Here is a 22,854-nt window from a genome sequence, read left to right as displayed (position 1 = left end):
CAACCAAGAGGTAAACCTGTGACAGAGGTTATCCTCCTGCTCAGCGTGGCTTCCCCTTGCTCAGATCCCCCAGTAGAGCTGTCCTCCCAGGCCAGCATGTGAAAGCATGCCCGAGCATTGCATGACTCTCCAGCGTGTTTGCATGGCGCACACTAAGGCCAGGACCTGGCCATACCATATGCTGTGGGACGCAGTGGGGACCCCGTGCGCTCTGCCCATCTCGGTTGCCCAGCTGTGCCTGCAGGAGTCTGGGGCTGCCCGTGGCAGAGATGGAATTGCTGAGTGTGCACCTTGTTTTTTGTGAAAAGAGGAACCAAGACAAAAACATTCAGCAGCCGCACCCAGCAATGCAGGCCCTGCCTGCATCCTCAGCGCATGGGCTCACTCCATCCCGGGACCTGTGCTAAGGTCCCCACCTGATGGATCAGGGGCCTTCTTTCACTGAGGGACTGGACAAAGGGGGTGGCCAGGATGGGGCGGGAAGGTCCATTCCATCCCCATTAGGGTGGAATGGGTCTCTGAGGGGCAGATGGTGGCAGTGGGGCAGGGTAAAGCTGTTGGGCAGAGATGAGGGACATGGGAACAGGACGAGACCCAAAGGTCCCCCTTCCCAAGGGTCCCTGAGCATCTCCCATCACCCTGGCAGATGTAGGGTACAATCCAGGAGGGGGAACAACCCAGTGGGGACAGTGGACAAGCTGCTCCCACTGCACTTTGCTGTCCCATTCCACGCCCCCACAAAACTCCCTTCACACTTGGCGGGGGGGGACACCAGGGTACCAGGAAGTGTGGGGCTGTCCCCTTTTAGTGTGCCAAAATTGCTGGGCTAGCTTCCCCCACTCGCCCTCTCTCTCCCCCCAGGACTGAGCACTGGCAGGGCTGGTTCCTGAAAAGTCACAGGCACGGAAACAATTTTGGGGAAGGGCCGTGGGCCGTGCGGCCTGGCAATGGCCAAGGAAATGAGTCCAGATGGCAGAGCTGCATCCCAGCGCTGGGCAGAAGGTGAGGGGACACGGTGGTGCCACTGGGAGCCTGGGGAAGAGCAGAGGCAGCTGCAGGCAGAGGATGTGGTTGGCTTGTGTGGTACACTTGTGAGCCAGAGCAGCACTGCCGCGGTGCTCACCCCGTCACGCCGGCACCCTGCACCGAGCAGGATGCATTGTCTCATTGTCCTATTGTCACCTTATTGTCTTGCTGTGCTCTTTGCACTGGGGTTTTTTTTCCCCGGAGATCCCTCACCTGCATAAAAGCCTCATCTCCTTGCAGACCCCATGTGCCTGGGAGGCAGGAGGAGAAGCTTCTAGGGGATGCTCTCCCTGCAGAGGCAAGGTCTGTGATTCAGGCTGGTCCTGGCCCCTTTCTCATCAGCCTCTCTTGATATTACGCAGTGATTCCGTAGCAGCTGACAACGAGCCTTAACTGGGAGTGCAGCTGCAACGCCCGGTGGGTCGGAGGGTGCCAGGTAAAATAAGGCCACACTCAAACCAAAAGTTTTTGTGTCAGTGGGACTTGAATTCCAGACAGTGCCTAGAGTATATCTTGCGGGGAACACAAAGGCTAAGAGATGCTGCAGAGAAGTGCCTTGGGGCTGGACACCCCTGGTACGGTCAACTGTGTGCTCCGCCATGCTTCCGCTTCCCATTACCAGTGTAGGGATTCAGGAAACAAGTATTTCACCTCCTGTTCTTAAAACCGTGTCAGACACCCTTTTGCACGGCAGGGCAGTACAGGCTACAGCACTGCCATTTCCCTCCTCTTCCCGCGGTGCCTTGTTCAGGGACCTGCTTCGCTGCCTCCTTTCCCTGGCACCGCTCACAAAGCCAAGCAGCCCCGAGGTCTCACTGCCCCTTCCCCAGCCTCGCACTGCCCATCACTCCTAACGACCTGCTCGGCAGCTTTGGTTGCTGGCCACGAGAGTCTTTAGGACCTGTGCATGTCTTTCTGTGGTTTGCAATACCACTCTCCACTGGTGGAAACAGCAGCTGCTTTTCTTAGCTCCTCTCAGCAAGCACATGGCATCAAACGCAGCAAGACTCCAGCGCGCTTTGCTGTCACCTCTGTTGGCTGCTGAGCTGACAGGGGAAAAGGCTTGAACTTTGCCTGCTGCTCCTTAGATTTTACCGTGTTTTTTATTCTTCATGTTTGGCATAATACAATGTAAGAAAGTACAGCTTTTGTTGGTAAGGAAAGCGCTGAACCCGGGAGCCTGACCTGAATTACCAGCACAGCTATTTCTCCTTTCTCCTGATCCTCGCTGACATCTGCCTCTGGGGCATGCTGGGGCTTTGTTTTGCCTGCCAGACTCATAATTCCTTTGCAGCAGGGACAGGCAGTCCAGATACTTCTGTAAAATGAGTACTATATTCACGGGTACTAAACAAGATTAGCAAGGAAGGTATTAATTTAGTAGCATCAGATGAAGAAAAACATAATGGTTAATTTCTGACCGTATGAGGCAAACAGACTAACGTTTTGTTGTCACTTCTGCCTGGGCATTCAGCATTCTCTCTTTGGCAGTGAGCACACACTGTACGTTACAAGAGGTGCCTGTTTGGTCACGTCTGCACCATATTTTCCATGCAGAAATTGCACTTGCCTCATCCTCTTTCCTATAGTTGGGGGCGGAGGGCCCGTGGGCGGCTGTCTGCGTACCACAGCACAGGGTGAAAAACAGTGTTTGATGACTGTTTCTTTATTCTCCCGGATGCTGTTAGTCCCTACAAGGCTAGAAGATGAGTGTTTCTTTCCCCTTGCTCTCTGAGCACCCTCCCTTCTCCAGCAGTGCCCTGTTCCCCCACGCACAGGCATGTGCATTGGTCTCCTTTGCACAAGTGGTGAGCTCCAGCCTGGTGGAGATCCGATACCCTCTGACTCACTTGTGCCACACAGCTTCCCATGGTCAACGGCAAAACACAGAAACAGCCACCCTGGGTTAAAGCAAGGAGCTCCAAGGAGCTCTTTTCCCATTGCAAATGTTACAGAGTGATTGGGGAAGGAGTGTTAAGAAAGAGGACCAGGACAGATGTGTGTCTCCCCACCAGCCTGTGCATCTCGACTGCACCCAGCAGTTACAGATTGGTTTCTCTCAGTGAGTCCCAAGTGGTAATCACACACCTGCTAGGCTTGGGCTTATTAGAGAAGTGGGACTGAATTGGATTGTACTCAGTGATGTTCTTGAGACAAAAACAGGTATGGACTGAAAGTATCTTCTGTGGGGAAGCAGAGGCTTCTAGGCTTTTCCCTCAAGCAGCCATCCGAAATGCCACCAGGAAGGGCTGTCAGCCCTCCGCCCTGTGGGCTCTGCCCACCTTTTCTGATACGGGTGCTGTATCAGCCCCCATCTGCCCCACGTGGGAGCATGACAGGGCCACATCTGTCAGGCCAAAGCGCAAAGGGGAGCCTACAGGGAAGAAAAAAGGGGGCCCAATGACCATCCCTACCTCTCAGAGGGCTCGGAAAGGAAAGGAAAGGACAAGTGCCAGCTGGTGCTGGCAAGGGGGTCTGTGAGCACAGCCAGGTAGAAGGAGGGAGCGAGATGGTTTGGCTGCGGGGCTGCTCACCGGTGTAGTCCTTGTGCCCAAAGGGCAGCCGTGACCTGCTCTTTGCAGAAGCACATTTCAGTCATCTGCCCTTGCCTGGTGCTGCACTGGAAACCGCTCTGGATCATGTCTCTCATCACCGCCCCAGCAGACACCAACGGGAGGACCGAGGAAGCCCTGGAGCAAAACTGTGCCTCTTCGAGGGCCTTTTCACCTGGAAAAAAAGGGAAAAGATGCTGATGTCTCTGGAAAAGGATTAGGGCTGATAAACACCCAGGTTTAAGAGAACTGATTCACGACGAAGATGGCCAGCCTAGTCAGAAATGTGTGGCTGTTGTGCCAGCTCAGTCCAAGGGGTCCCTTCACACCCGCTTCCAGCCTGGCAGCCTTACACAGCACCTATGTACTTGCACTTTAGTGAACCACCCATAACTAAGGGAACAGCTGAATCAATCCCAAGTGCCTTCAACGATAATTAGTATAACACTGAACAGGCCTAATTCCAGCATGCAGAAGCTTCACCTTTTAGTAAAAAACATCATAAGCTTTAAACAAAGGCTAATTCTTTGTACGACAGTAAGTCTGCACTGTATTACATACACGTCTAAAGCAGCAACCATGAGATGTAGCCCTTTTAAATGCAGCATTACTCCTGGTCTCTGTGAGGAAGCACCACACAAGACCAGAAACCTCTTGAGAGGTTCCTTCACGGCTGTGTCAGCTGCAAATGCTTTGCTACACGAAGGGCACTGGCCGTTTTGGTGAGCTGGGAGCAAGGCAGTGCTCCGGCGTACCTCTGCAACCACCCCTGCCAGCGGAGCACCGGTGTTTGTAGGAAGTCACTGTCCCAGATATCTCTCAAAATCTGCACCTGTGTCAGCAGGTTGCACGCGAAGCATAATTTCTGTTTCCTTCCTCGCTTCCTGCCCAGCAGGTTGCCATGTCCTGTGCTGCCAGTGGGTTTTGTGTCACTGTGGGGACAGTACCAGCTACCTGGAGGGATGGAAGGAAGCACTTATAAAAGGAAAAGCAACGAGCCGCCTTTGCACTGAAAGTCCAGATTGGGGCAACCTGGGAAAGGCCAGCCGTGTCCGTGGGCACTTGCAGCCTCCTTGGCTCCTGGGGCTGTCTGTGCTGGAGGGGTTTCCTTCGCTCAAACCGCTTCTTGCTTGAGGTCGGGCCCAGCAAACCTCTTTTGAAGCAACAATTATTCACATTGGTGCTGGAATGGATGCCCATCGATGAATAAACTTTGTACAGGAATGATGTGGGGCCCTGAGATGCAAAATGAAACATCAGAAGTGCCTTCACAAGTAGCTCTCACCTGCCTGAGAGAACTGCTGCTCGATTTGCCAGTCTGGTGGGATTTTGTTCAAGTTATTTGGCAGGGACTTTATTCTGGCTGAGGTGGTGCAGCTATTGTGGTCTGCTGGCCTGCTGCACAGTGAGTGCAGAGCAATCGTGGTTCCATGGTGAGTCCTAACGCCATTTGGGTGTGTTGGGAGGCAGTGTAAACTCACTGGTGCCTGCCTGGCAGCACCCTGGTAACTTTGGTCAACGTTTGGGTACTTACAGATTAATTTGTTCAATGAGGAGAGCTCCTGGAGGGGTACATTACTTTTTACATGAAAATTGATATCAGGTCAGAAGGTAGAGACCCAAATTGGTGCCATGCAGAGAAACAATAGCACTCCTGTCTAGAAACTAATGGAGGATGAATATGAAGATTTAATTCCATCAGTTGCCTTACCTACATACTGCAAAATGCAACTAAACACGCAGCTGTTTAAATATGTACCTGCAGCCGCTGTCGAGTCCTTTCTGCCAACCTAAATGTGGGGGTGTTGCCTGTCCTGGGTGAGGATGGGAGGGATACAGCACAGGAGGTGCTCCAGTCCTAGGAGCAACCAAGTATTTTGGGCAAGGGACGGAGAGGAGAAAATAACAAGTGTAACCTGCAGAGCAAAAGAAAATTGGCAACTTGAGTGGGCTTTTTGCTGCAAATAAGAGTGCATGTGGGTGTGAGCAGGTGGTGCCCAGCAGGATGACAGGACACAGGTGAGTGGAGCCAGCACAGATTCACAGGGGCTGGTGCAGTCCTACAGCCACCATCTTTAGGGGAAAGAGCGAAGGAGAGACCAGCATCCACCAGGCTGCCGTATCCCGCCAGCTGGGATGCATTTCCAGCGGGACCCAAACCTTGTGGAATGCCACCTGCAAGAATAAACACAGCCCCGTATCACCCTGGCCCTGGGGTCCCGAGGTGGCGGCAGACCCTCCGTGACATTGTCATGCCTCAGCCCACCTGGGTGATAGTCCAGGAACAGGGTATCTGGATGTCTTGGCTTTCCCCCCTGTCCTGGCAGTGTCAGGGCACCTTTTATCTCAGCATCTTGCTACGGGCAGCTGCCAGGGTTCTGTGCTTCTGGGGACGGGTTCAAAGGCGATGGCGCTGGGGACTACTGTAAGCCCAGTGCCTTCAAACAGTGCCTGGGCATATGGATGAGGTGGTGACAGTGGAAGGACCTCTTTGTGAAGACTGGGGAGGATACCAGCCCCCCGGTCAGACTTACCCAAATGGATCCTCAGTGGGGAAGCCTACACGTCTGTAGGATGGATGGGGTTGCTCTCAGGGTGGCCTGCTGCTACCCTTAACTCTGCTCTAGGCTGTAAGACGGGGGTTTGGCATTGAATGTGATAACCAAAGGAACTGGACAGTGTCAAAATCAGGGCAACAGAACCCACAGCAGGCCTCTTCCCATCCTGCTTACACCTGCTTCCTCTCCTCTGTGCAGAGAGATGCCAGCAGCCCCAGTGGGACCCAAAGCTCCACTTTGTCCCAAAGCAGAAGTTTTATTGGCTTAATGAAGAGGTGACACTGAACTGCCCCTTGAGGGTCTCTTTTCCCCTTGCTGTGATCAGATGTGCAAAAGAGATATCTCCAGGTTGGAAGAATGCTTGGGAGGTGAAGGACATTCAAGGAGCATGGCATCGGGTGGCAGAGAACCTGACCTGCCCCACGGGTAAGTGGAGGAGCAGTAGGTCTCTCCTGCTACAGGTGCTTCTCCCCAAGGAGGGACTACTGACATCCCACCATATCCGTGAGACATTTTGTCCACAGCTCAGAGACGGTCCCCAATTGGGAGCAGTGTCCAAGATGGGGAGGGACAGAAGCCTTCAGTGTGGGACAAGTTTTGTCAGTGTTCCTCCATCTCCTCCCTGTCAGTTCCTGAGTTGCAGGCCATGGGGAAGTTAGAGGAAGCCAGATACTGCCCCTCAGTTCATGTCTCTCCCAGAGTACTCTATCAATCACCACCTTGTCCAGGCACACGCTCCTTTCATGCACTTGGGGGCCCTTGGGTTTCTTCGTGGTGTTGAATGCTGATACCACTGTCAGTCACGGTAAGGCTTCAGCCCTCTCCTGCCTGAGCATCCCCTGTCCTGAGAAGGACTCTCACTTTTTTGCCCTGACAGGAAATTGCTCAAAGCCCCAGTGGGATGAAAGATTAAATTTTGAAAAAAGCAGAAAAAATCACAAACTGCATGAAGAATTCAAGCTGACCTGCCCTGGAGACCTTGAGCCGTCCATCCCCAAGGTCAAATGTGCATGGAAATTTCTGAAAATGGATTCTGGAGAACCAGTCTATGGAGAGACCTGGTGGGGCAGGAACAGCACAGGTCCTTGGATGTACATTGAGACAGCCGTAGAGTGTGTTGGTAAGTGAAGCAGCAGCAGCTCTCCCATGTCCCTTCTCTACCTTCACCCTTGACAGCTGGTTGTGATGTTGCCCAGCTGAGCAGCAGGTATGCCACAGTCCCTCCTTGATGCTGCGTTGCCTGTCCAAAGTGTTGAAGAGGACAGCCCAGGCAGCAGATGAGACAAGGTAGTGCCAGCTGGGCCAGCTTGTCAACTCCTTCAGTGGTTCCTGAGCAGTACAGAAGGAGAGTCCCTTCCCAACAAGTCTTGCTGAGGGGTCACGTACTGACAGATGGGCATGTCACCTTCCTTCTCCCTTCAGCAGCTGGAGAGATTGCTGGGGATTGCTGATATCCCATGACATACTCCTGCCCCACCTCCTTGAAACTTTCCACCCCAACTAACCCCCATTTTCACCACTGCAGAAACATGCCAAAGACCAGAGTGGGACTCAAGGCTTCAGCTAATACCAAACAAGACTAATTACAAGAAGAATGAAGAAGTGGTGCTGAGATGCCCTGTTGGTTTCCAGCCATCCTTCACCAAAATCAAATCATAGAATCATAGAATCATAGAATTGTTGAGGTTGGAAGGGACCTTTAAGATCATCGAGTCCAACCTTTAGCCTACCCTGACAAGAGCCACTTCTAAACCATGTCCCTCAGTGCCCCATCTACCCTTTTTTTAAACACCTCCAGAGATGGTGAATCCACCACCTCCCTGGGCAGCTTATTCCAATGTTTAATAACCCTCTCAGTGAAAAAATGTCTCCTAATATCTAATCTAAACCTCCCCTGACGTAACTTGAACCCGTTTCCCCTCGTCCTATCACTTGTCACCAGGGAGAAGAGGTCAGCCCCCATCTCTCTACAACCTCCTTTCAGGTAGTTGTAGAGGGTGATAAGGTCTCCCCTCAGCCTCCTCTTCTCCAGGCTAAACAACCCCAGCTCCCTCAGTCGTTCTTCATAAGGTTTGTCCTCCAGGCCTCTCACCAGCTTTGTAGCCCTTCTCTGGACACGCTCCAACATCTCAATGTCCCTCTTGTAGCGAGGGGCCCAAAACTGAACGCAGTACTCGAGGTGGGGCCTCACCAGTGCTGAGTACAGGGCGATGATCACTTCCCTAGTCCGGCTCACCACACTATTCCTGATACAGGCTAGGATGCTGTTGGCCTTCTTGGCCACCTGGGCACACTGCTGGCTCATATTCAGCCGGCTGTCAACCAACACCCCCAGGTCCTTTTCTGCTGGGCTGCTTTCGAGCCACTCTGCCCCAATCCTGTAGCGCTGCATGGGGTTGTTGTGACCCAAGTGCAGGACCCGGCACTTGGCCTTGTTGAACCTCATACCATTGGTCTCAGCCCATCGGTCCAGCCTGTCCAGATCCCTCTGCAGAGCCAACCTACCCTCAAGCAGATCAACACGCCCGCCCAGTTTAGTGTCATCTGCGAACTTACTGAGGGTGCATTCAATCCCTTCATCCAGATCATTGATAAAGATATTAAAGAGAACCGGCCCCAGCACCGAACCCTGGGGGACACCACTTGTGACTGGACACCAACTGGATTTAACTCCATTTACCACCACTCTCTGGGCACGGCCATCCAGCCAGTTTTTTACCCAGCGAAGAGTACACCTGTCCAGGCCATGGGCAGCCAGTTTCTCCAGGAGAATGCTGTGGGAAACAGTGTCAAAAGCTTTGCAAAAATCCAAGTAGATAACATCCACAGCTTTTCCCTCATCCACTAAGTGGGTCACCTTATCATAGAAGGATATTAGGTTTGATAGGCATGACCTGCCCTTCACAAACCCATGCTGACTGGGCCTGATCACCCTGTTCTCCTGCATGTGCCGTGTAATGGCACTGAGGAGGATCTGTTCCATGACCTTCCCAGGCACCAAGGTCAGACTGACTGGCCTGTAGTTCCCCGGATCCTCCTTCCGGCCCTTCTTGTGGATGGGTGTCACATTTGCTAACCTCCAGTCATAGAATCATAGAATCATAGAATCATAGAATCATAGGGTTGGAAGGGACCTCTGGAGATCATCTAGTCCAACCCCCCTGCCAGAGCAGGGTCACCTAGAGCAGGTTACACAGGAACACGTCCAGGTGGGTTTTGAATGTCTCCAGAGATGGAGACTCCACCACCTCTCTGGGCAGCCTGTTCCAGTGCTCTGCCACCCTCAGGGTAAAGAAGTTCCTCCTCATGTTTAGGTGGAACTTCCTATGTTCCAGTTTGTGCCCATTGCCTCTTGTCCTGTCCCCGGGCACCACTGAAAAGAGCCTCGCCCCATCGTCCTGACACCCACCCTTTAAGTATTTATAAGCGTTGATAAGGTCACCCCTCAGACGTCTTTTTTCCAGACTGAAGAGACCCAAATCCCTCAGCCTTTCCTCATAAGAGAGGTGTTCCAGTCCCCTAATCATCCTCGTAGCCCTCCGCTGCACCCTTTCCAGCAGTTCCCTGTCCCTCTTGAACCGGGGAGCCCAGAACTGGACACAGTACTCCAGGTGCGGTCTCACCAAGGCAGAGTAGAGGGGGAGGATGACCTCCCTTGACCTGCTGGCCACGCTCCTATTGATGCACCCCAGGATGCCATTGGCCTTCTTGGCCACAAGGGCACATTGCTGACTCATGGTCATCCTGTTGTCCACCAGGACTCCCAGGTCTCTTTCCACAGAGCTGCTCTCCAGCAGGTCAGCACCCAACCTGTACTGGTGCATGGGGTTGTTCCTCCCCAGGTGCAGCACCCTACACTTGCCCTTGTTAAACTTCATAAGGTTTCTCTCTGCCCAGATCTCCAACCTGTCCAGGTCTCTCTGTATGGCGGCACAGCCTTCCGGTGTGTCAGCCACCCCACCCAGCTTGGTGTCATCAGCAAACTTGCTGAGGGTGCACTCTATCCCCTCATCCAGGTCATTGATGAATATGTTGAACAGGACTGGACCCAGTACTGACCCCTGGGGAACACCACTCGTCACTGGTCTCCAACTAGACTCTGTGCCCCTAATCACAACCCTCTGAGCTCTATCTTTCAACCAGTTTTCTATCCACCCCACTGTCCATTCATCTAACCCACACTTCCTAAGCTTCCCTATGAGGATGCTGTGGGAGACCGTGTCAAACGCCTTGCTTAAGTCAAGGTAGACCACATCTACCGCCCTCCCCTCATCTATCCATCTAGTCATGCCATCGTAGAAGGCTATCAGGTTAGTCAGACATGATTTCCCCCTGGTGAATCCATGCTGAGTACTTCTGATAGCTTTCCTTTCCTCCACGCGCCTTGAGATGACACCCAGAACGAGCTGTTCCATCATCTTTCCAGGGATGGAGGTGAGGCTGACCGGCCTGTAGTTCCCCGGCTCCTCCTTCTTGCCTTTCTTGAAGACTGGAGTGACATTGGCTTTCCTCCAGTCCGCAGGCACCTCGCCTGTTCTCCAGGACTTTTCAAAGATGATGGAGAGCGGCCCAGCAATGACTTCCGCCAGCTCCCTCAGCACTCTCGGGTGCATCCCATCAGGGCCCATGGACTTGTGAATATCTAGATGATCTAATTGGTCCCTCACTCGCTCCTCCTCAACCCAAGGGAAGTCGTCTTCTTTCCCTGTTACTTTATTCAATGCCTGGGACTCCTGAGGGCTGGGCCGAGCAGAAAAGACCGAAGCAAAGAAGGCATTCAGTAACTCTGCCTTCTCCACATCCTCCGTCACCATGACTCCTGCCTCATTCAGCAGTGGGCCTACAACTTCCCTGGTCTTCCTTTTGCTTCCAATATACTTGTAGAAGCTCTTTTTGTTTTGCTTGATGTCCCTAGCCAGGTCTAATTCCAAGGCGGCCTTGGCTTTCCTTGTTTCATCCCTGCACGCTCTGGTGGCATTCTTGTAATCCTCCCAAGGGGTCAGTCCCTTCTTCCACTTATTATAAACTTCCTTCTTCCACTTGAGCTTTTTCTGAAGCTCCCTGCTCAACCATGCAGGTCTCCTGCGTCCCTTGGCCGATTTCTTTCTCTTAGGGATGCACCGATCCTGAGCTTGGAGGAAGTGGTCTTTGAATATCAACCAGCTTTCTTGAGCCCCTTTGCCTTCCAGAGCCCTAGCCCACGGGATCTCTCCAAGCAGTTTCTTAAAGAGGTCGAAGTTAGCCCTCCTGAAATCCAAGGTTGTAATTTTACTTCTTGTTGTTGTTTTGTGGATAGTACCCATGATCCTGAACTCAATCATTTCATGATCACTACAACCTAGGGTGCCCCCAACCTTAATGTCCTCCACCAATCCCTCTGTGTTTGTCAGTCAGCTGGGACCTCCCCAGTTGTCCAGGACTGCTCATAAATGATACCAAGTGGCCTGGCGAGCACCTCCGCCAGCTCTTTCAATACTCTTGGGTAATGTCTGATCAAGGTCTGGCCCAACAGCTACAGGATTCCTGCACACAGATTTTGGAGTGAAAGGGACAGCATAGGTGACTGGATCGACATTCAGTCCAAGGTGGAGTGCATTGGTAAGGGAGGCATCAGGAGGTCTCCTGACCACCCAACTCTGCCCCAAACTGAATGATTTCTGATATCCCATCACCCACCCCTCACCCAGTTTGTCACCTCCTACCTCAACAACATTCACTTTCTCCTCTGCCAGAAACATGCCAAAGGCTCCAGTGGGACCCAAGGCTCCAGATGTTGCCAGAAAAAGAGAGTTACAAGAAGAACGAAGAAGTGACACTGAGCTGCCCTGATGGCTTCCAGCCATCCTTCACCCATGTCAAATGTGCAGGAAAAGTCCAGATCACCATTCACGAGCAACCTTTCTACATAGACTTGTGGTCGAGAAAGGACAGCAGCGGTGACTGGATCAGCATTCAGTCCAATGTGGAGTGCATCAGTAAGGGAGGCATCAGGAGCAGGATGCTACTTTGAAGGGGCAGGATGCTGGGAATGTGTTTGTGTGACAATCAGCATGGGAAGGTCATGGTTTTCCCTTGGGGCCAGTGCCATGAGGTTTGATGACCTGGAAGCAGCTTCTGCAAGGCCAGGATAAAATATGTCTGTTGTGCACTCCCATGGCACCAAAGGAAGACTCAAGCATATAACTCAGAGGGTGTGAGGGCAGAAGGACCACTTTGTTGGTCCTTGGAGCTGTGATGTAGCCCAGCCAGGGACATACTGTACTGCACTCCCCTCTATTCCCCAAAAGGTCATGTCCAGCTTCTGAACATGGGCATGGGCATGTGGAGGAGGGAACAGGGCTTGTGGCAGGGGAAAGGGGCAGGGGATGTGAATGGAGAAGCCATTGCTCATCCCCATGTCCCACTGCATGGTGGTATGGGGCAGGAGGAGAGTAGCCAAGGGACTGACTGAGCCAGCACAGGGAGCCCAGAAGTGTAACAGGGGCACCTCTTATCCCTGTGGGAGGGAAGTGCCATGGCTGGAGGGACACGAATCCCAGCAGGGCTGGTGGTGCCATGGCCCATCAAGGGAAGCCTGAGCTAGGGTGGGTGACATGTCCAAATGAGTAGCTGGCAGGGGTCTCCTAGTGCAAGGGTGATTGTCTTGGGAAGGTCCCTGCTGTGGGCTGTGGAGGAGGGAATATAGTGTCCATCCACCCTGGACGCAAGGGTGGATGGGGGAGATTCATGGATGAGTGACCCTTCACACTTTGTGAACATGAAAAGCAGCCCTCTCCCAAGAAGCCTTGCCAGCTGGTGACCTCCTGGCAGACGGACATATCACCTTTCCTCCCCCTTCAGGGTCTGGCTGGTTTGCTGGGGATTTCTTTCCCACCACCTATGCATGCCTCACCTCATCACCTCCTACCCCAACTAATAGAAACTTTCACCTCTGCCAGAAACATGCCAAAGGCCCCGGTGGGACTCAAGACTCCGGCTGGCACCAGACCAGGAGAATTACAGGAAGAACGAAGAAGTGGTGCTGAGTTGCATTGAAGGTTTTCTGCCGTCCTTCACCCACATCAAATGTTCAAGCGAAGTCCAGTCCATCAGTCATGGGAAACCTGTAAACAGGGAAGTTTGGCGTGGAAGGAACAGCACAAGTGACTGGATCCGCATCCGGTCCAACGTGGAGTGCCTTGGTAAGGAAAGCATCAGGAGGTCTCCTGGCTGCCCCACTCTGCCCTTCCTGAGCAGGGGAAGGCGGGCTGTGCCATGCATGGCCCAAGCTTTCAGGGTGTCCCACCTGGTCCCCTTGGGTGCTTTGCTGGCTTCATGTGGCAGGTTCGTAGGGGATGAAATAGCCCTGGCTTCTTAGATGATGCCACAAGGTGCCAGGGTCAAACGCTGGTCCATCAGTCACTGTGCAAGCTTTGTGCATAGTATGAGCCCCTCATGAGTCCCCCAGTCTCTTGACCTCGTGCTCCTCCTGGCCTTTCCTGGGAGGCCTGAGGGAAGCAGCGCAGAGCCCTTTTTCCTCTCATTCCCTTCCTGGGAATGTAATGTAGAAGGGCTACTCTATATGGTGTCCTAGAGCTCCATCTCTCACTGTACAGCCAGGGAAAATGAACCTTTCTCCTGGCATCAAAGTAGAGCGGGAAAAGGCTAGGTTTTTCTAAGAGCTGCATGTGTTGGATCATAGAGATGCTGGGACCCACAGATACGTCAGTTTTGACTCAGTGGGAAAAATTATCTTGAAAAATTGTAGTCCACATATTCACCCACATTCATTCCTATCCAGACTGCTTGTGCTCCCCTACCAGAGAGCTGGAGTCAGCAGTTTCAGCCTCTCGCTTTCCCTCCCCCTGAGCTGGGTGGGGAGCAGGGCTGTCTGACGGCAGCACCCGCGTGAGGCTGGCAGGGGAAGGGAAGGAAGTAACTCTCTTGCAATGTTTCCTTCACAGAGCTCCTCCAGGTTGTCTCCGAATCCTTGGAGATTTCCAGCACCAGCATCAAACTGAACTGGACCTGCAGGCTCCCTGATGCCTGCCAGCACATGCGGGCCAGGTGCCGCCTGGCTGCGCCTTCGTCTCCTCCCTGTGAGGCTGAGGAGGTGGAGGGAGAGGAGATGCTCCACGGCCAGGAGGGAACACTCACCTGTGCCCCTCTGCAGCCCTTCACCGAATACAGTGTCACCATCTCCCTGCCCCCCAGCATGATTCTTTTCTCATGGTTGGTCATGACAGAGGAAACAGGTATGTGTCCTCCTAAATGAAATGTAAAGGTGCCCTTTGCCCTTTGATCATCTGCTCCTTGCAGTGATTTTTCTGGGATCAGGACTCCTTCGATATTATGGGACATTGGGGAAGGGGCTGTGCAGGGCCCTGGGGCACAGCAGATCCCCTCCTCGCTCTTTCCCTGGGCCAGGAGCTGCCTGCACCCTGCTCTGGGCTCAAGTGCTCCTCACTGGCCACATGTGTGACCCCATCCTCATTGCGCTTCCAGTGCCGGACAAACCAGAGAAGCTTTGGCTGGATCCCAACACAGAGTCCCTCTTATGGGAGCCACTGCCCTCCTGCAAAGGGGAGATCATCGGATACCAGGTACCAGAGGACCACAGATTCCCCACGGTCTCCCTCACCTTGACAGGCTCCTCTGTGCCTGGAACTCTGTGCAGGCGGGCGAGGAGAGTGGATAAGAGCAAGCCATGATGACTTGTGTGAGAAAAGAGCAGTTCAGGGCACCTCTTATGAGGGATATCACCACAGCATCTGCGGTGTTGCAATACCATTCCAGTGACCTGGTGGAGGCCTCATTACATGTATATACACCTCTCCAAAGGAATGGCCTCCCTCTTGCCCTTAGCCCTTCACAGAGGCTTGGTCCTTTGCTCACAGAGGCAGCCACTCTGACATCTAGAGTGTTGCCTCCAAATTCCTCCTCTCCTCCTCTTGTCTGCTTTGAGGTCCACGCGTGGGGCCAAGGCTCCTGCTGGTTCCTCTCCGGGAGCTTCCCACTCCTGGGGCCGTCAGAGGGAAGAGGCGGGAGCTTTGCTGTGTGTCGGAGCGCTGCGGGCAGTCCCCGCAGGGCAGGTGGGAGCTGCTGCCCTCCAGCTCGGTCTCCTCTCCCCAGCTGAACATCACGACCAGGAGCGCGCAGGATGGCGGTTTCCTGGAGATGGAGCGGCTGCGGCTGAGCAGCTCCGTCACTGAGCACCCGCTGCCTCAGCACAGCCCCGGCAACAGCTACGTGGTGGCGATCCAGGGAGTCACGGCCGTCGGAGCCGGGGCTGCGTCGCTGTGGGAGTTTCAGACCAACAGCCCAGGTAGGGCTCGCTGTGTCCCGTCGCTGCAGGGCGGCTAGGGCTTGCGCCCCAGCTGAGGCAGCTCCCTGTCCCCAGCCCGGTGGCCTCCTGGCCGGCGTGGAGGAGGCTGGGCGCAGAGGAGCTGTGCTCTGCAGCCTGCACTGCCCGGGGCTGCCCCTGCTCCCCACACAGCCCCTGCCGTGCTGCCCGCGTGGTGCTCATCCCTCTTCCCCTCTGGAATCTCTCTGCATCTTCCCCTCCAGACACTCCGCACCCTCTCGACACCAGCTGCCGCAGCATCCATGTTATCTCCCCATCCCATGGGACAGCTGTGATCCCACTCCACCCCATCGCCCGTCCCCCCGAGGCGACGAGGTGAGTGCAGCCCCCGGCAGCTCTGCTCTCTGCACCCCCGGGATGAGTTTCCCGCAAGGCAGCACTTGCCCACAGCCCCCTCTGTCCCGCTCTCCCCCATCCCCGTCTCCCCCGTCCCTCTCACCGCCCTGCCTTGCAGGGAGCACCAGCTCATCGTGGCCGTGTCCCACAACGGCACGGCGCTGGAAGGTGCCTGCCTGGGGGAGCCGCAGCCCTTCAACGCCAGCCAGCAGCCCGCCACCTACGTGGCCGCCGTGCTCAACCTCACCGGCCCCATGGACTTTGTGCTGGGCACCGGGACCCACGGGCAGGGCTACCACAACGCTGCCCTTCAGCCGGGCTGGGACTACATGGTCCTTCTGCGCCACGTCCACCGCTCACAGCAGGTACCCGGCATGGGGGGCTGCTGCTCCCCGGGGACGCTGCCAGCCAGGGCCGGGACCCTCGGTGGGGTCTGGGCTGGCCACCGATGGTGAGCGGCAGTGCCACATGGGCTCTGCTCCCGGCCTCTGTGGTGACAGCCCCGGCACCTTGGCAGGACAGTGTCCCCAGGTCCTCGGCCACAGCTGGGGCATTCGGTGGCTGTGGGTGGGAAGCCTTTGCCGGCAGAGCGGGCAGTGGGGCAGGAGTGGCCTGAGCTCTCCCTCCTGTCTCCTCCAACAGGCAGAGAAGTTCACCTGCGTCTGCTACAGCTTCTCTGTTGGTAAGTGGGCTCCTCACTCCCTGTGCCCAAGGGTTTCTCCCACATGTTCCCTTTTCCCAGCCTGGCCGGTTCCCCTGGAGAGGACCTGGCTGAGTGGGGTCTCATTGTCCTATTTCCATCAGTGTGGAAGTTCTTGCGATCTTGAGGCTATCCATGGTGGATGGGTTTTGGGCAACCTCAGGCTACCTGGGCAGGTGTGGCACTGATGGCAGCTGGACACCATGCACCATCCCTGCCATGATCGCGCGTTGCACCTCAGCCTTGGGTCTCCCCCAGTGCTTGTGCAATCCCAGAAATGCAATCACCTCAACCAGGCTGGGGGCAGTCAGGGAGAGAGGGACCATGCTGAAGCGAGCACCTACTCCTTCTGCACTGGCTTAGCTATTCTCCAATGATAAGTCTGTGGTGGGAGATGCGGGAAGCTGCTTTTCACTCCATGCCCCTGTGGGATCTCCTGATGCCTGGTTCAGGCTATGTGGGAGCCTGAGTCTGGGCTGTGCTGGTTGCAGGGCAGGAGCCAGGGTCTCTGCCGGGCAGGATGCCCCTGGTTATGGCAGTAGCGCTCGTCATTGCACTCCTGGCACTGGGGATTTTGCTGCTCTTCATTCTCTTCAGGTTTGTATGTGCCTCACCTCTCCTGCTCTCTGTGAGGCACCCAGCATCTTGCACTGGCAGGGTTTGTCCAAGCGGACCCTGAGAGACAAAGCAAGGTGGGAGGCAGGGCTGTTCCACGGGCAACAGCCTCTCCTCTGTCTCTCTCTTCTGCTGCTCTATGGGCCTGACTTGCTGTTTTGCAGGCGAAAGTACAATGGTTCAAAATCCTCGGAGAACAACAGCACTATCCCCCTGCGAAGATGTCGAGGAGGTGCAGTATGAGCAGAGGCCTTGCGTGCCTTGTTTGGACAGGCTGCCTGTTGGAAACACAAGCAGCATGCTTACAGGGACCAGAGCTGGTTGGCATGGGGAAAGGGACACCTCCCAGGAGAAAGGGATATGCATGGGGAGGGACAATGTAGGGTTTGGTGGGGTCCTGACCACCGTAATGCCAGCTCAGTCCCAGCTGCAGAGCTCCGGGGCCAGCCATCAGGTGCATGTTAAACTCCTGGACTCATGGTCTCCGTAGGTGTGTCCAAGCTGAACACAGAGATCCCAGTGGAGGAACTGCTGGAGGCTCTGAAGAGGTTTAAGAGGGCAGAAATAGATGCAGAGCAGACAGAGGATGAATCAGTCGACAAGCATGGTGCTGGGCGCCTGAGAGAGTATCAGGTCTGGTTTAGCTGTGCTTTCCCGCCTGGCTGCACTGTCCTTCCAGCCCTCGCCCCTTGGGTGTGTGATGCAGCTGGCCTTGGCCAGCCCCAGAACACATGCCTATGCAGGGTCTTGTCTTCTTCCTCTGCAGCAACTGTCCTCCGCTTTGCTGCATCCCTGCGATGCCGGGAGGGAGCTGTGTAATCAGAGTAAGAACCGCTACAACGGCATCATCCCATGTAAGCAGAGCTCTCTGGGGTTGGCACAGGCACTTGGGGGTGGCTGGGTGGTGCAGGGTGTTGGGGTGGTGTAGGTGCCCCTCCAGCTATCCAGCAAGGCTGAACTCCTCATCTCATCCTCTGTGGTCACTGAAAGCCAGAGGGATCTTCCAAAATAGTCATTTTGGCCCTACTGATTTATGTCCAGTAGGAGAACCCTGGTTCTGCTCCTCAAATCTTCCTGCAAGCTTGATCATTTGTCATTGTATTCCTGTTCCTGCTGTTAGTCGTTGCTGAACACTGCTGTGTCCCATCCAGAGGTGACTATTTGTGGGAAAGTGGAGGGAGTGACCAAATTTCTATGAAAACTTAAACCTCCTCTGGGGCCCTCATGGTGTGGACATTTGGCCATTGCATTAACAGCCTTCCTCAAAAGCACATTGCATTTTCTGCTGGGCCATGTCACGTTTTGTCTCATTAACTGTTCTTTACCTCTGAGCACGTCCTGGGGCCTGAAGTGCCTCTGAGGAGGGAGCAAACGGTCTCGGACTTTCCGAAATTGCATCTCCCTCCTTAAACAGTCACGTTGTTGATGCCCCAAAAAGGCAGTCCACCGACTCCCACCCTCCTTCTCTTTCAGACGATCACTGCCGTGTGGTGCTGCAGCCCTCTGGCACGGGGAATGGCTACATCAATGCCAGCTACGTGGATGTAGGTAGCGAGGGATGCAGGGCCGAGGTGCCGGGGCAGGGCAGGAGAGGTCCCTGGCTGTGCTGGGTGAGGGCAGTCCTGCTTACACGGGTGGCCCCGAGGTCTGGCACTTGCCACCCTCAAGTGCTGGCAGATCTTGGGATATCGCTTTCCTTGTGTCCTGTCTGAGACACCCGGAGTACTGTGGGTTTGCGTGCAGTTCTCATCTCTAACAAAAAGGGACCTGCGTGACGGGATAGGAGCTGAGATGCAGCCCCTGGGTACCCACTCCCCGTGCTGGCCAGGCGTGGTGCTGTGGGACACACTGTGCGGGGGGCTCTGGGCTCGGGTGCCTGTGGGGATGGGTCCTTTATTTCATTCCCTGTTAAATGTTTAACCCGTGTGATCAGACCCGTTTGAACCTCTCCCCCACAGAGCTACCGGAGTCCACGTTTCTTCATCGCAGCTCAAGGTGAGTGTTCCCAGCCTTCATGCTCTGGAGATGCCTGTTTCTGCCCTGAGCACTCTGGGGAGCGGGGAACTGGGACAGCAGCCGAGGACCTGTTAATGGCTCCATCCAAGGCCCTGGGTGGTTACAGCTGCAGCAGGGCATGGAGAAGGCGTCAGTGGCAGTTTGGCAGCAGCCAGCTAGAGCTGGTCCCTGCACTGGCCAGGCTGCAGACATGGTCCTTCCACCACAAGCCTGTTTTTTTCCCTTTGACTGCTGGCAGACAGGGAGAAACCTAAGAATGCCTGACACGTCTGCACTCAGTGCACTCGGAGACAGGCTCTTTCCAATGGCGCAAAGCCGGGATGGGTTAGTCTGCTCTGTGCAGCATGTGGTGAGGAGGTCTCAGGCTCCTTGCAAAGCTGCAGGAATGTTCTTCAGGAAACAGGATCCTAAATGTGGGACCAACTCATGGTCATCTTGAGGGTCTTGATGGGGAAGCTCCTGAAGTAGCAGTGAATTCCTGATGCCCCCCTGCAGGGCTCCCCTGCCTTCCCTCTTCCTTGTCCCAGTTTCTAACATGGGTGATGAAGCCAAGATGCCCAGCACACCCTGCCAGGTGCTGCTGTGCCAAGGCTGTGCAGTGTTAGTCCCTGGGCAGAGGGAAGCCCAGGGCTGCTCTGTAGCCTGGGAATGCCTGTACTGTGCCTGGGAGCAGTTATAGCCCCATGGCTTGGATGCTGGCACAGGGCTCTCCTCTTCCTCTCCAAGGTCCCTTGCCTGAGACAGTGGTGGATTTCTGGCAGATGGTCTGGCAAGAGAAGATCTCAGTCATTGTGATGCTGACGGGCTTAGTGGAACAGAACAAGGTAGAGAGACCATCTCAGCCTGCGCTCAGCTTGGGGCTCCACAGAGCCCAGGCTTCCTTGCCCGCTTTGCTTTGCTTTGCTCTCAGTGCAGCTGTCAATGACAGCAGAGAGCAGCTCCACACCACTGCCAGCTTGCAACGCTTCCCTCAGGAGTTTGCTCGTGCCTAGTGGTCTCATTGCTGTTGACAGACAAAGTGCGAGCAGTACTGGCCAGAGCAGGAGCAGGTCTATGGGGATTTCACTGTGACACTCAACAACACCAGGACCACCACGGGCCTTGTCACACGCATCTTCTGCCTGCATAAGGTAGGCCTGGAGTGTAGCTGAGATGGGGATGCAGGATGATTTTGGGTTTTAGCAGCTGGTGGGAGCTGTTGGACAAGAGACTCTGTGGGGAGCCCTGCCTGGTCTCCAGCACTGGCAGGTTCAGCATTGCTATCACTGGATGCCATGCCAGGGCATCGTCCCCAGGTTTCTGTGCCAGCCAAAGGCAATTGGTGAGCTCCAGTGGTCACCCCAGCTGAGTCTGCACTGGTGATGCACATGGGCAGATCGTGCATCCTTGAAGGCTTGGATGAGGGGATCTCAAAGGGTGTAAAAGCAGTTAAAGAGTCTAAAATGACACCTCTGTACATCCAGGATGACAGGACAGGTGCCTGCCTGTCACCTTCACCTGGGCCAATCTGCAGAGGGTCCACATTGAAGCTCCATGGTCACTTACAGCTCCTAAACCTGAACAGATTGATCATTGTTTAAGATAACTTACATAATGACATTTCTCAAAACGGGTAATTCTGCCGAAATTATACCTAAGATAATAAACAGGAACTGAAGGAGCTGCAAGGAGGGGGAAACAAGTACAATATAAAGAAATTGCAGTTATGCATATTCTTGTTTTTTCTTGTCGTGCCCAGAGCAAACCGTAGCTGAAAGTGAATCTGATGGTGGGACGTACCAGTTCATTAATTCAGGCCAAGTGAATGAATGTTTAGGGAAAAATACATGACGGTCTGTAAACAAAAGTGATTACATTCACATCAGTGCAGTACCAGCCTTAGGAAACACTTTATTTGGGGAAGCCAGGGCTTTTTGATGACTACGGAAACACTCTACGGTGTGATATTATTATTATTTTCTTCCTCTGGGGCACGAGCTGCATTTACTTCTCTGAATTCAGTGTTCGCAGCATGGGGAAGCAGAAAACAAAGTGAACGGTGTGGCAGTGAGCTGGCTGAACTTGCCCTTTGCTGTCTGATGAGCTATAGTGGAGCAGTCGTTGTGGTGGGGGTGGTGGGGGGAACACTGTGCTGGTGCCCCCCTGAAGTGATTTTACCTCCTGCTCCCAAGTTGTTGGCATGCAATTACGTCACGCAAATTTCCAGGTTGGTTGCCGCTCCCTGCTCCCAGCCACGTCTCCTTCTTTGTAGGCAGGCTGTGCTCTCCCAAGAGTGGTGGAGCAGTTTCACTACCTGCTGTGGCCAGACCACGGGGTGCCCAGAAACCCTTCACAGCTCCTCTGCTTAGTGGAGGTGGTGAACAAGAGAGGGTTGGAAGCACCTGCCGGACCTGTGCTGGTGCACTGCAGGTACTGATCTGGGAGCGCTTGGGTGCTGGGCCAAGGCTGGCTGGGGCAGTGCAGACCCCCCAGTTTTCTGTGTCTGCAGCGCAGGGATCGGGCGGACAGGTACCTTCATCGCCCTGGACTTCCTCCTGAAGATGGGGAAGGTGGAGGGGAAGGTGGATGTGTTTCACTGCGTGCAGAGGCTGCGGGAGCAGCGGGTCAGCATGGTGCAGACCAAGGTGAGGAGAGTTACCTGCTCCCTGCACACTGTCGGGCTGCAGATCTGCTTCCCACCCTTCCCAGGGATGTGGCATGCAAAGCCACACTGGGCATGGTCTAGCCACGGGGAGTGGAGCTGCCAGGTGGTGGAGACTGCAGGATCTTGTTTTCAATGCCATGTCCAAACCCAGCTGGGATCCATTTCCCCTGAGACCCTCTGAGGTGCCAACAGCATTCATACACACCAGTCACCCTGGCATAGAAAGCCTGTCTTGTAGGCATGGAGCATGAACCAGAGTCCACATGTCCTTCAGCCTTTCAGGATGTCTGCCCTGAGGACATCTGGGCAGCAGTGTCCTGGCCAAGGGACTACATCCCCATGGTCTGCTCAGAGCTGGGACCCTTTGTAGGAAACTAGATTGGGCAGGACCATCCAGCTGCTTGTAGGAGGACTAACTAGTTCACTGATTTTCTGGGTTTCCTTCCCCAGAGCTGGGGTCTGGTCTGAGAGGGAGCATTAAACCACAGGAAGATGGTCTTGCCTGGGATGTTGCAGTTGCTGGCTGTTTCTGAGAGCAGGGCTGCCTGCACTGAGAGGTGTCTGTCTTCAGGGCCCCACAGCAGGAAAGTGAAGGATGGACCTGGCTCATTCCTGACACAGGTTGATGACAATGAGCTAGTGGTCTGGAGTCCCAGAACTGGATGAGGAGTCAGGTGCCAGGCTGGATGAGGCTTTGAGCAGCCTGGTCCAGTGGGAGGTGTCCCTGACCAGGGCAGGGGGGTTGGAACTAGATGAGCTTTAAGGTCCCTTCCAACCCAAACCATTCTGTAATTCTGTGACTCCTCATGGAGCTGCTCCAGACTGTGCAGCTGACCCATGTCCTCATGCAGGAGCAGTACATCTTCTTGTACGAGGTGCTGCTCGAAGGCTTGCTCTGCGGCAGCACCGGGATCCCAGTGGAGAGCATCGCCAGCCATGTCCGCTGCCTTCGAGAAGCTGAGACCTCAAGGCACAACAATGTCCTTGAGAAGGAGTTCAAGGTACCACCAGGATCTGTTTCTGTGGGGGCTGGTATGTGGTGCCTTCCCGTACTGCTCCCTCCT

At 54.6% G+C, this 22,854-nt stretch overlaps 1 protein-coding gene across 3 annotated transcripts in view; it reads left to right on the top strand.

The window, feature by feature from the left end:
* LOC134508818 (receptor-type tyrosine-protein phosphatase kappa-like) overlaps positions 1–22,854 on the top strand; it is a 28,678-nt gene that overhangs the window by 1,503 nt on the left and 4,321 nt on the right. For 2 of the 3 annotated variants that reach the window (XM_063320906.1, XM_063320909.1), the window contains exons 2-22: positions 6,335–6,562; positions 7,014–7,256; positions 11,869–12,111; positions 13,075–13,317; positions 14,080–14,370; positions 14,621–14,718; positions 15,248–15,440; positions 15,683–15,794; positions 15,934–16,180; positions 16,458–16,497; positions 17,007–17,112; positions 17,295–17,362; positions 17,621–17,763; positions 17,897–17,984; positions 18,604–18,674; positions 19,089–19,125; positions 19,873–19,970; positions 20,160–20,276; positions 21,398–21,555; positions 21,635–21,770; positions 22,642–22,791. In XM_063320906.1, coding sequence (XP_063176976.1) covers positions 6,335–6,562; positions 7,014–7,256; positions 11,869–12,111; positions 13,075–13,317; positions 14,080–14,370; positions 14,621–14,718; positions 15,248–15,440; positions 15,683–15,794; positions 15,934–16,180; positions 16,458–16,497; positions 17,007–17,112; positions 17,295–17,362; positions 17,621–17,763; positions 17,897–17,984; positions 18,604–18,674; positions 19,089–19,125; positions 19,873–19,970; positions 20,160–20,276; positions 21,398–21,555; positions 21,635–21,770; positions 22,642–22,791 — 3,110 coding nt within the window. The remainder of the gene's footprint in view (positions 1–6,334; positions 6,563–7,013; positions 7,257–11,868; positions 12,112–13,074; positions 13,318–14,079; positions 14,371–14,620; positions 14,719–15,247; positions 15,441–15,682; positions 15,795–15,933; positions 16,181–16,457; positions 16,498–17,006; positions 17,113–17,294; positions 17,363–17,620; positions 17,764–17,896; positions 17,985–18,603; positions 18,675–19,088; positions 19,126–19,872; positions 19,971–20,159; positions 20,277–21,397; positions 21,556–21,634; positions 21,771–22,641; positions 22,792–22,854) is intronic. The other variant, XM_063320908.1, reaches the window with a different exon arrangement.

This window comes from Chroicocephalus ridibundus, chromosome Z, assembly GCF_963924245.1.
Source record: "Chroicocephalus ridibundus chromosome Z, bChrRid1.1, whole genome shotgun sequence".
Classification (NCBI taxonomy): domain Eukaryota; kingdom Metazoa; phylum Chordata; class Aves; order Charadriiformes; family Laridae; genus Chroicocephalus; species Chroicocephalus ridibundus.
Note: the sequence above shows the minus strand (reverse complement) of the source record. Positions and strands in the feature narration are given on the sequence as shown.